The 12,664-nt window shown below is 39.2% G+C and overlaps 1 protein-coding gene across 1 annotated transcript; it reads right to left on the bottom strand.

Moving 5' to 3' along the window:
• Window positions 1-274: 274 nt before the first annotated feature.
• Window positions 275-12,213, bottom strand: tbx20 (T-box transcription factor 20). Its single transcript, XM_061049810.1, has 8 exons — window positions 11,793-12,213; window positions 10,511-10,748; window positions 8,941-9,105; window positions 7,530-7,638; window positions 5,548-5,706; window positions 4,325-4,401; window positions 1,766-1,878; window positions 275-618 (listed from the first exon to the last, which is right to left on the bottom strand). The coding sequence occupies exons 1-8, from the start codon at window positions 11,920-11,922 to the stop codon at window positions 290-292; spliced, it is 1,320 nt and encodes a 439-aa protein (XP_060905793.1). The 5' UTR covers window positions 11,923-12,213; the 3' UTR covers window positions 275-289.
• Window positions 12,214-12,664: the final 451 nt, after the last annotated feature.

Below are 12,664 nucleotides of genomic sequence, written 5' to 3'. Positions count from 1 at the left end.
ATAATAGTTTTTCGAGTTTGTAATGAGGTTGTAGGTGTTTGTACAATGTCTCCAAAGTGTACATAAGTCCTGCTGAGGCGTCACCGTTCTTTGTTGTTTCTCGATTTTCTGGATCAGTGTGCCACATCGTGTTCAAGTCACTGTCTGCAGATGAACTATTTACAAAGTCCGGAGGGAAAGACACAAACAGGATGAGGAGTGATGAGGCAGAGTGGAGGAATAACTGGTTGCACTGGGTTGTGTCTGAGTATCAGAGTGAGGATTTCCCGTCTCCTCCCCATGGATTGAGTCATACAAACGGCGTCATGACCGTGGAGGAGTGGCGGAGTCCCTGGATGGCGGCGTAGGGCCCCTGCTGGAAGTAGTGGTGGTAGCGGGGCATGTGGAATGACGGGAAGGAGGGCCCGCTGCCCTGCATGGTCCCAGCCAGAGCGGTGGGCGTCAGCGGCATGCCCAGCCGGCTGTAGGGGGGCAGGGAGCCTTGAATGGGGTGGGGCAGGGAGCCGGCTCCCGTGCCCATGGCCGACAGGGTCTGTGGGTGCTGGAAGCCCGAGAAGCCTGAGGTGGTGGTGACCCAGGAGCTCAGGGAGAGGTTGTCTGAGGCGGTGAACGCAGAGCCTGAAGAAGACAAGAACAGAGATCAATGTTAAAGTAATCTCATATCCTGTATTTTGTTTTATAGGATCCCTCTCATATCCTGTATTTTATTTTGTAGGATCCATCTCATATCCTGTATTTTATTTTGTAGGATCCCTCTCATATCCTGTATTTTATTTTGTAGGATCCCTCTCATATCCTGTATTTTATTTTGTAGGAGCCCTCTCATATCCTGTATTTTATTTTGTAGGATCCCTCTCATATCCTGTATTTTATTTTGTAGGATCCCTCTCATATCCATACCTCTCATGTCCTGTATTTTGTTTTGTAGGATCCCTCTCATATCCTGTATTTTATTTTGTAGGATCCCTCTCATATCCTGTATTTTATTTTGTAGCATCCCTCTCATATCCTGTATTTTATTTTGTAGGATCCCTCTCATGTCCTGTATTTTGTTTTGTAGGATCCCTCTCATATCCTGTATTTTATTTTGTAGGATCCCTCTCATATCCTGTATTTTATTTTGTAGCATCCCTCTCATATCCTGTATTTTATTTTGTAGCATCCCTCTCATGTCCTGTATTTTGTTTTGTAGGATCCCTCTCATATCCTGTATTTTATTTTGTAGGATCCCTCTCATATCCTGTATTTTATTTTGTAGGATCCCTCTCATATCCTGTATTTTGTTTTGTAGGATCCCTCTCATATCCTGTATTTTATTTTGTAGCATCCCTCTCATATCCTGTATTTTATTTTGTAGGATCCCTCTCATATCCATACCTCTCATGTCCTGTATTTTGTTTTGTAGGATCCCTCTCATATCCTGTATTTTATTTTGTAGGATCCCTCTCATATCCTGTATTTTATTTTGTAGCATCCCTCTCATATCCTGTATTTTATTTTGTAGGATCCCTCTCATGTCCTGTATTTTGTTTTGTAGGATCCCTCTCATATCCTGTATTTTATTTTGTAGGATCCCTCTCATATCCTGTATTTTATTTTGTAGCATCCCTCTCATATCCTGTATTTTATTTTGTAGCATCCCTCTCATGTCCTGTATTTTGTTTTGTAGGATCCCTCTCATATCCTGTATTTTATTTTGTAGGATCCCTCTCATATCCTGTATTTTGTGCTGGCAGGTTCAGTTCTGGGTGTGACCTTCACTCACCTCTGGCGTGTACCGAGAGTCCGTCCTCGCTCAGGTTTTCCTCGTCGCCGGCGTAGGTCCGGATCGGCGACCTGGCGTATGAGTGCTTGTGGATCAGATTCTCAACACTTTCCCTGCAGCAAAAGTCGAAGAGAGAGCCCCGAAATAAATCTCTTTTTTCATGTTAGAGTTACAAACAAATAAAAACATAAAAGCATTTGCAACAAGCAGCGAGTGAACATTTTAAACGGGAGGTTAAACTTTTTCTAACAGAACAGAGTTACCCCGCCGTCTGTGAACAGGAAGCCTCACTGACGTCATTTCTGAGAGGCAAAAAACGGACAACGAGTCACAACTTCTCGTAGATTAAAAAATTAACTCCATTTCAAAAGAACAAAATTTTTAAAAAAAGATCAAAAACAAATCGACTTTTCAGGTTAAATATTTTAGGAACTGCTGACAAAAATTGTGATCCCCGTGTCTTTGAATAGAGAAATCTTTTTCTTTCTTTGTTGTTTGTCATTTACAATTTTAAAGAATGCTCAAAATAAAAAAAGTGTTTGGTTTTGGCACGACAACAGTGAAGCTGAAGAGCTGAGAAGTTCTTTTTTTTTTCTCCATATTCTCTTACATGGATGTATTAATTTAGTTTACGTGGAGTCATGTTTGTGTAGAGTGTGCATGTGATTTTTAGCGCGAGTGTGTGTTTCCTGTCTCACAAAGAGCATTAGCTTATTTGAGTCTTGTCAGAACACACTTCTCAGACACAGTGACACAAATTGTTGGGGGAAGTACTGTGCACGCCTGTGTGTGTGTATGTGTGTGTGTGTGTGTGTGTGTGTGTGTGTGTGTGTGTGTGTGTGTGTGGTCAGACAGGCGAGTGGTCTGCATCATGAGAGCCATGCGTCCACATTATCAGCCCCCCCTCTGCAGCCCCCCGTCCCCCCAATTAGGTTAGGAAAGTGCAATATCTGTCAGCGGAGGAGTACAAATGTGTGTGTTTTTATCAGCGTCGGGCCCCTCCGGCACAGAGGCCGCAGCAAACTCCCACAATGCACAGCAGGGCCGAGGGGAGACGGGACATGCTGGTTTCAATCAGTCACAGCAGCCAATTGAATTACAGTGTGTTTTAGTGCAGTGGCCGACTCCAGACTAATGTGATTTCTGCAGCTCCCCGAAGATCAATTGATCAGGTCTAATTCACAGCCCTCAAAAAGAGAAAGATAGAGAAGGAGAAGAAGAGGAGGAGGAGGGTGCTGTGTCTCGTTGTGTCTCGGCTGCCTCTGCTTTAGGACGTCTGATTGAAGGGAAATGGACGGATGGTTTGATGTTGTCAGCTGATTTTAGCCGTAGTGCCGGAATCAGGAATTACGAGAAGTGTGTGTTTTGGCAGCGTCCATAAAAATCCTTCAGACTGAGATTTGTAACTGGAAGTGTGTTTGTTTGTTTGTGTGGCGCATTAGTCTCATGCACAAAGAGTAAAATACACCAACAGATGTACTGTATATCATAAAAACTAAATGAATGCAAGAGAGGAAGGAAAGGGAAAGAAAGAAAGAGAAAAAAAGACAAATAGAAAAGAAGAGAATGAGGGAAAGAAAGACCAGAAAGGAAAGACAAAGGTTATAAAAATGAAACAACAAATGAGCAGAGAGAAAGGAGAGAGAAGGATAAGGTAGGTTATAAATAAATATATCAGTTATTTATCTGATAAAAATAAGGTACAAAAAAAAGTTAAAGGAGAAAAAGAAAGGATCAAAACAGAAGAACATACACAGGAAAGAATGACAGAAAAGAGCAGTTAAGAAAAAATGATGAAAGAGAAAAGAGTTGAAGATAAAACAAAAGAGTTTAAAAAAATATAAAGAGCTAGAAACATAAGAGTGAAAACAGGGAGGAAGAGAAATGAAAAGAAAGAATTAAAAAGGAAGGGATCAACTATAAAAGATGCAAAAAGGAGAGCGATTAAAGGCTGCGAGAACGAGCCTAAAAAGGAATAAATTAAGGGAGAGAAAAAAGAAAAAGGAGAAAATGAAGGACAGAAGTTAAGATATATACGAAGGGTAGAAAGAAGTAAAAAAATAGTGAAAGGCCTGGATTAAAGGGGCAGAAAAAAAGGAAAGACTTCAATTACAAACTGGAGAAGGAAAGAGGAAGTGAAATGGAAAGAAATAAAGCAAAGAGAAAGAAAGAAAGACGAGTAAATAAGAGGTGAATGAACATGAAAAATCAGAACAATGAAATTAAAGAAAAATAAATAGAAGACAACAAAGAAGGAGCAGGACGAGGCACAGAATAAAAGACGTGAAGAAGACTGAAAGAAAAAAAACAGCGAGGAGAGAATGTGGAAGTGAAATAAGACGAGGTGTAGAGACAGAGAGAAAAAGAACGACCACGATGAATCTGAGAGATTCTGAGAAACAAACACTGCAGTTTCTGTGGTTTAGTCCTGAGCAGCAGGCTATCACACACACACACACACACACACACACACACACACACACACACACACACACACACACACACTCGTTTATCTTATCGGCTGTAAACAAACAGTGCAGGACCCAGAATCCCCTGTACCTCTCCATGTCTGTGAGCCGCGACGAGTCCCGGAAACCTTTAGCGAACGGGTTGCTGTCGATCTTCAGTTTGGTGATCTGAAAACACACGGAGAGAAAAAACAGGTTAGGGTTTCTCCCTCTCTTTTTTTCTAATTTCCCTCTCTCTCTTTTTATCCCTCTTCTGTCTCTCAAGTTTCACTTTAAATCTGTCTAATAATAATCTAAATCTGTTTGTTTTCTTCTCTCTCATCTCGCCTCAACGGGCTCTTTGCGGCAGCGCCTCACTTTTCTCTGCAGTTAACACATACACAAAGAGCTCGGGCATTAAAGGGATTCACACTTATTTATAGCGATGTTTACATCTAGCATGCAAGTAAAAATCTGTCTGTAAATCTCTGTTTCATTTGATTTATTTATTTAAGAAAGAAGAATGAACTGATTTGAAGCCATTACCAAACACAGCATCACGTTAGTAAATGAACGTCTTAACAAATCCAAACACATATTCCCTACCAACAGAAGCTTTAAATGTTTGTTTTTAATTCAGAAAAATGATACGATCCACATCAGTGGTGACACAAACACAGATACAAAGTGCTCCACCTCACAGACGTCCTGGTTGTTTTTTAAAAAATGATTGAAAGACGTTTCTCTGCATCAAACCTGTCCCGTATGCTCGTATGAACATGTCTGTAAACTAATGAACTATGAACTCATTGTGGTGAAATGTATTTACATGTTTATATTCATTAATGTGCATTTTCACTATTTTTAAATATATTAATAATTACAAAAATATAAAATGAGAGATTGTGATTGGCCAGTTTCACTTACATGACTCATCATCTCGGGATAATTAATATATGTCAGACATGATGAAATTAACGCTCATCCTGATTCCAAAATATCAAACTGAACATCATCAGAATTAGAATCAGGAAACTTTATTTATAATCTTGGGGACTTTCGGCCGTTGCTTTTGGTTTTATACACAATATAGCAGTTAGGAGAATAGGAATATAAAATAAATAGTAAAAAATAACTATTATAAATAAGAACTAAAGAATATTAAAGAGATAAATATATATATATATATATATATATATATATATATATATCTAATTGTTGTGAAAATAAATGTCTTTTGTATTTTCTAACTGACTCTCGGGCCAGTGCAGACAAATTCAAATGTACCTGTACAAGAGGCTCATGACGGTACACACTCATTGGTTGGTCACTCACCAGCTGGTTCTGATAGGCCGTGACGGCAGTGAAGACAGTCTCCACAAAGACAAAGGTGCGGAACTCCTCAGACTTGAGGTTGAGCAGCGAGGCGGTGTGGTCCTTCTTCTTGATGATGTGGACCCTCGGCTGGTACTTGTGCATGGAGTTCAGGATGATCTGCAGACAGGTAAAGGACACGGGTAAACGTACGGGTCCCAGAGTCAGACCATGAAGCTACAGAATTCTCCTGGTGTCAGTTTTCATAATTTAACCCAATAACCAAAATATTTCAGCTCAGCACCGGGTGGCACCAGCGATGAGTAAATTAATAACGTAGTTTGAACGGGATTTCTAATTTAGGACTGAGTTCACGCACTGCTGATGATCTAAGGCGTTGCACCAGCAGAGATGGATCCAACAAAGGTAGAAGTTACAACTTAAATCTAACACCAAACTCCTAGAGGGTGAAAAATGCTTTAAAAAAAAATATGGTTGTCATGGTGATTGTTTTTGAAAGGTGGAGGATGAGGAGAAGATTTCAGTCACAGTGGGTATTAATTCCAATGATCCTTTCAGGTTAAATCTGTTTAAACTGCGCAGATCACTGAATAAAACAATTGATACGGCCCTCAGCAACACACTACATTTCATGACTGGTATGATTTTTAATTTTCTCTTACATTTTTTTGAACCAGGACAGCCTCATGAGGATTAAAATCGTCTTTTACAGGCTGCAGCATACTTAATGATCAATCTATGCACACTGCAAAAACTCTCTACCTCGTGTAAATTATCCAGTAATTACATTTTCTATCATCATGCTTATTTCAGCATCTTTTGCACTACTCACCACTGCACGGTTGTCTCAGTTAGTCTTGGACATATTCATCTTTGTGTTTATAGTTTATTTTGAACGTTGTACTTTTTTGTACACAGAGAGCACAGTCCCCCATGTGAGTGAGCATACCTGGCAAATAAAGCCGATTGTGGTTTTAAATAACAGAAGACGTTTTTATGAAGACACAAATGAAAAGCCTCGGAAGATGAGAGCTTCTTAGAACTCAAAGTAATAATTAAAAAAGGTGGTGCTTCTTTGTGGAGGGGGCATGAGTACATTTTGAAAGAAGACAGAAAAAAACAAAGACACAAAATTGTACATCGATTGACGATGGCGTCTTGATTTTTTCCAACCTTTTTACAATATTAAAGTATTTTTGTGGTGTTACAAACATCTTCTGAAGACTTTTCAAATGTCTCATCTGGCAGCACTTATAACTAGGTAACAAAAACAGAAATAAATAAGTGAATAAATACTACAAAAAAAAACATAAATTACTTCCAAATGTATTTATTATAGAGATTTAGCTGTGTTTTTAACTCCTTCATGTTTAAGCTAAAGGCTGTATATTCACTGCAGAAAGCCCATGCACAAAAATGTGGATTAAAATATTGTGAATCCAAAATCTAAGTGCGAATGTCTTTTTTTGGCTGCTATCATTTAGTGTTTGCATGGCAGCTATTTTTGGACAGGTAATAAAGTGTGACACACGCCCCAGGAGATAATAATACAGTAAATTCTATTTTTCCCAGGCTGTGTGTGTCGGTTGGCTCATTAATGGATCAAGTTTTAAATGTGTCTGTCTGATCTAAAAGGGTATGAGTGTAGCACCAAGTGAAAGGAGGATTAAAAGGGTGATTTGCTCCTGTCAGGTGTGTAATTATAGCGTCACAAAGGGTTTTCACCGGCCTTTGAACGAGACAGACACACACAATGTTTTACAGAGAACCGTCTGAATTTAACATATTCCATAAAATAAGCATTAAAATTATTTTATTTGCTCGTTTTGGTCGATATAAAATTCAAAACTTCAGCAGTTTTTTAAGCAAACGGTAGATTGTCTACGCTTTTTACGTTGTTGCGTAACCTTTAAGCCTCTATAGACACGCACGTGGGTTGATACGGTACGTTTTTAATCTCTATAAATTAAACAAGCGCTCACATGTCCGTGTTGGTCCAGCTCGTTGTTCGTCAGTTTGACTTTCTCGAAGGAAACCATTTGTTTCATCAGCTGCTCTCCGGTGAACGGTGAGTCCGGGTGAACGTACAACCTGCAAAAGGGAAGAAATAGAAGATGAACGGCGGATTGTGATTGGCTGAGAGGCGCTCGACTCGAACGTTCGATACCCAATCAGCAAACGGTTGCCAAGTAGCTCCAACTGAGGTCATATCGCTTAGCAACCACGTTCTATCTCCAGGATAAATAAATGTTAAACGTCTCCAAGTGAAAATAAACATTTTTCAGGATTTAAAAAAATAAAAAATAAAACTTGTTTGTGAATGAAACAAAAAACGAAATACATCATTTTCTCCCATGAATGTGTTCAAATCATATACATAAATAAAATAATATTTATAATCTAATATTTCTCTCTCCAACCTCTGATTATCCAACTGTGGACTTTTGTTTATGCAGGGATTTCTGAAGGGCTTTATTTTAATAAAAGGCCGTGGAAATCCCGGTCTAAGACACGGACACAAAAAGAAAATCTATTTTTTCTCTTTGTTAAAAACTACGAATAAAACCAGTAGGCATATGCTAATAACGGTACAGTGTTTATTTTTGTTCTGGTGAACTTGAACTTAAATTGTAGGCTACATTATAGGCCCTAATAAAACAGCCTTAAATTGTCCAGAAATATAGGCTAAAACATGACCCCATTGTCATGCTTTAACTGGTCCTTTGTCTGATTTGACTTTATCATGGCATTAAGCATCTTGGTATGAATGTTTCCAGATGCTTCCGGTTGAGGACTGAATTATTTAATAGGGCTCAATTAGACTATCTGTTTGTCCCGTAAAGCTCTTTAACCTTTAATTTTATTCGCCAGTTGTTGTTACATGTTTTTAAAATAAAGAGAAAAATAGGCTACAATCTTTTATTTAAAGAGTTTTCCCCTTATCTGAAGGTATGATTCGTTCGTTTATTAGAATTATTAGCCTACTTTATTTTTAGTTATTATTTTTACCACACAGCAACACCTGGGGGACAAATAAAGCTGTTGGTTAGGTTAGTCATTTCTTTTGATGGTTATGGCTTCTCTCAGAAACGGACTAATCAGATACCTGGATATGCAGAAATGTCTAGGGCCTTATTGTTAATTTGTATTGTAGGCTATATGATTATTTAAATAAAGTTTATTAAAATTATGACCCTTTTATTTTGAAAGACAGACGTCCTGCTTAAATAAACGTAAAATAAAATAGGCCATATAAATAAATATTATTTTTGTTCTTCATTGCTTTCAGTGCGGAAAAAAAAACACTCTTCCAGAGGATATTGAGTGTGTCGTGTTCAGGTGAGTTCCGGGACCGGGAGGTGTATCCTACAGTGTGGGTTGTGTGAAGCCTACCTGGCGGGCAGAGGAGGGTCAGCCTTGCCGGCCACCAGCCATGAGGAGCGGTGGTAGGCGTACCGGTACCGCTTATTGTCTACCGGCACGATGTCCATCAACACGATGTACTTGGAGTCTTGGTCCACCCCGGAGAAAGATACCCGGATGGTGGGGAACATCCTCCTGATGGACAGATGACACTTGATTATCATCATTGTTGTTGTCGTTCAGTGATCACAGAGACTTGAACAAATGAGAGACTTTAAATGAAACACGGAGACTGGACCGGTTACAGTGCAGACTGGATGAAGATCAAATGTGTTGGGTGATGTTTATCATTGTGAGTTTACTGTTAAGTGGGTTTGGTGAAAATATTAGCCTAATAAGTAATATATTTTTTTATGAACATCCTTCGTATAGAAATAGTTGCATTTTGCATGCTTTTGCACATGCGTAATCAAACCATTATGGCTAATTACAGAAATGTTACGAATGTGCATTGACCCTGTAACATTGAATAAATAAAAATAAACCAGGTCTCCATCACTCTCCTGCAGGGCTGTAGTTTATTTTTTTGAAATTTTGATCGCATCTCTTCTCCCTCTTAGCAAACGCTGCGCAGACACATTTTTATTAATAGCCTAATAGTATTATATTGTGTTTTATTCAAACAGCAATACATTTTATTTCCATGCTGCAATTCCTCGAAGCGTTCTAGATACGTTGGAATAAAGTCTATTTACATTCCGCTAATAGTGAATTCTTCATTTTTTTTTTTTACGTCAGAAAAAAAATAGTCTTATCATCCTCAAATTGTAGGCTATCTTTTAAAACAAAGATATATTCAATACATACATTGCAAACATATTCCAGGTTGTGAGAAACTGCACAGCCCGGATATCATACTCTGTCGTGCATCTGACTGCAGCCAACCAGAGCAGCTATTCACTTTACTTATTTACATGAAAACGTGACACTGAATCCCGATATGAGAGTGTAAATGTTGTCCCCCTTTTTTTTTGTTGGAATAATACAGATGCTTTGTGTCTGATTCAGAGAATTGTCTTTCGATGTGATCACCTGTAGCTACTGATATTGTCAGAATCTGAAACAAGCCTTACTTTACCATAAATCCTCGGGGACAAATCCAAAATCGTTACAGGTGCTTTTAAAGGCTTCACAATAAAGCAGAAGAACTAGCTTATACAAGTAGAAATAAGAATATGTAATAAGTAGGCCTACAACTTAAAACTGTTTAATAGTGTGTTCGTGTAGTTTCTGCACGTGCCTGTGTGTAGGCTACATGTTTGCACATTTGATCACGCGTGTCTAGTTTGTGTATATTTGTGCAGCAAATAAACAACATTACAGAGATCGAAACAATAAAAATGCACGTTTAAATCATGCATGATAATCGGCTACACGTAGCTTTTATTTCGGTATAGGCATAATCATGATTAATGTAATTATTGTGATTTTCTTTACTTTTGCAATACAGTCTTTTATTTTTTGGGGATTAATATTGTTGTTATAAGACATTTTGGTTTGTAAGTAAAAACAAATAAATAAATGAAGTGAACCGGGTTACCTTCCAGATTTGGTGATGATCATCTCGGTACCGAGCTCGTGAAATTTGTCCCACAGCTCTTTGGTCTCCAGGCTGCACGAGATCTTGGCCATCTCCTCGCTGGGGATGCCGGGATTGGTGGGGATGAGCGGCTCGGTGCAGACCGCGGGCGCGCTCCCGCTGAAGTCCCCGTGCCCGTCCAGAGAGGACAGGTCGGCCAGAGTCGGCTGGTTACAGGACGACTTCTCCACGAACTGCTCTGTGTGGTTTCAGAGGAGACAGAGACCCGGGAGTGAAATCACACAGCCTGATAATAGAAACACTGAGCCTGTCATCATGCAGCCTATAGTTTAATTACTTATTTATTTTTTAACGTGGGCTTAATTATCATAAACATGTGTGTTGAAGGTCAAATAAGGAACAGCCTAAATTAGCAGCATTTTTCTATTTGATGCATTAAAGCTTAAAGGGGAAGACAATTCAGCCATAACAGAAAAACAAGCTGAATTAATAAATATATAAACTGCTTGTCCTGCCTTTTTATTTTTTTAAGCACTCACATTTATTTTAGCACACACATCCATGTCAAATGTTAATTAAAAACTGGACGAAAGTGCACAAATAATGAACCCTAATGCCTAATAAGATATTATTAAATGATTAACTAACTTAAAAACTAACAATGTTGCTGATATTTTATTTGTCACAGTCGTTAAAGCTCCAAAAACATTGGAGCCTATTTAATTAGACAATTAATATATAGTCAAAGAATCCACTTTAAAAAATAAAATCAATATAAACATCGAAACGAATCATTTTAACCACATTTTATTTTTACTCATTTGTAAAAAAAAAATGGGCTAAAATAATACTAAATAAATAACTTACAGTGTACAAACCATAATAGTCTTTTTATAACAAGACTCCAGATTAATTATGTGGTATTTTTTATTCTTTATTTTTAATTATAAGGTGGTATTTGGAGAATTAAATGTGAAATAGTGAAGAAATTATGCACTGTTTAGATTTACGTATAGCGTGCAGCTCGAGATCTTCTTACGTCAGTTTCATCTGACAGCTTGTTTAACCCTTTTTAACTTCCTTTATATTTTCTCCTACAGTTTAAACACATCTTTTAACAAAAGAGTCGACATGTTTGTTGTCATTTTATTTATTATTAAAGCTGCTGCAGCGGCCCTGCCTCCTCCTTCACATCCTCCATGTAGCCTAAACAAAACCATTTACAGCCGGTATCTCGCACCTGATTTGAACTTGTATTAAGTTTTCAATCACCCATCCTTACCGAGAGGTTTGATGGTGTTCTCCTCCGCCTCCTTGTCCTTACTTGGCTTCCCGCTGGACATCAGGGCGGCTATGGAGAAAGCATTCGCCCGGGATGAGAGCTGCGGTTTCGGGGAAGACGTGTACTCCATGTCAGTGGGGAGGGGAAAAAAGTCTTCCCTTTTCCCTTTAAATAAAAAGAAAATCCTCCAGGAACGCTCAGCTCCGCCTGTTTTCTTTTTTTTTTAGCTCCCGGGAAGGAAAAATACGCACAAGTGTTGTCCTTGTTTTCGCTCTTTACGCACAGTCAGATCGCTCACACGGAGAAGTTCTCTCGCCTCTTTGGGAGCACTTGTTGTCACTGCCGGGCTGTGAGTCTGGCTGGATGCATGTTGAAGGGAAGCAGGAGGAGGACTGACTCCGCTGACTTCTTCGGTGTCACATCTGAGGCCGGTTGCTCTTTGGGAAGCTTTCAACCCGAGCCAACCCTCCCCTTTATAATTCCACTCTAACCCTCCAATCACTGCCTCTCCCTCCACGTCACACTCCCACTGTCCCGCAGCAGCAGCTCTGATACCGAGCAGCCAATTAAAAAAAACACTGGAGCTGTCAGGGGTCCCCCCACCCCCCTCAAAGACCCCCGGAGAGAGTGTGTGGTCGAAGAGGGGAAATATGTGAAATCTTTACGACTTCAAACTGTCTTTAGGTGATGACAGCTAAGTCAAATAAATGCACATCTTCCATTTCCTCGCATGATATGCAAAATGGGGAAAAATAGTTAATTTAACTTTATATTCTTATCCTTGCTCTGGACCCCCTGGAGGGCCCCAGACCACATGTTAGGGGTCAGAAACCTTTTTTTTTTTTATGTCAGCACAGGAGACGCTCGCCCAA

The sequence above is a fragment of the Labrus mixtus genome, chromosome 11 (assembly GCF_963584025.1).
Source record: "Labrus mixtus chromosome 11, fLabMix1.1, whole genome shotgun sequence".
Taxonomy (NCBI): Eukaryota; Metazoa; Chordata; class Actinopteri; order Labriformes; family Labridae; genus Labrus; species Labrus mixtus.
The sequence above is the reverse complement of the archived record's forward strand: the minus strand, read 5'-3'. Positions and strand labels throughout refer to the sequence as shown.

Excerpts from the sequence above, each read along its gene's own strand:
- tbx20 (XM_061049810.1), bottom strand. The coding sequence starts at position 11,922 with ATGGAGTACACGTCTTCCCCGAAACCGCAGCTCTCATCCCGGGCGAAT. Across the intron at positions 7,639-8,940 it reads GACCCTCCTCTGCCCGCCAG|GTTGTACGTTCACCCGGACT; the intron begins GTAGGCTTCACA and ends TCCCTTTTGCAG. Across the intron at positions 5,707-7,529 it reads AGCTGGACCAACACGGACAT|ATCATCCTGAACTCCATGCA; the intron begins GTGAGCGCTTGT and ends ACCTGTCTGCAG.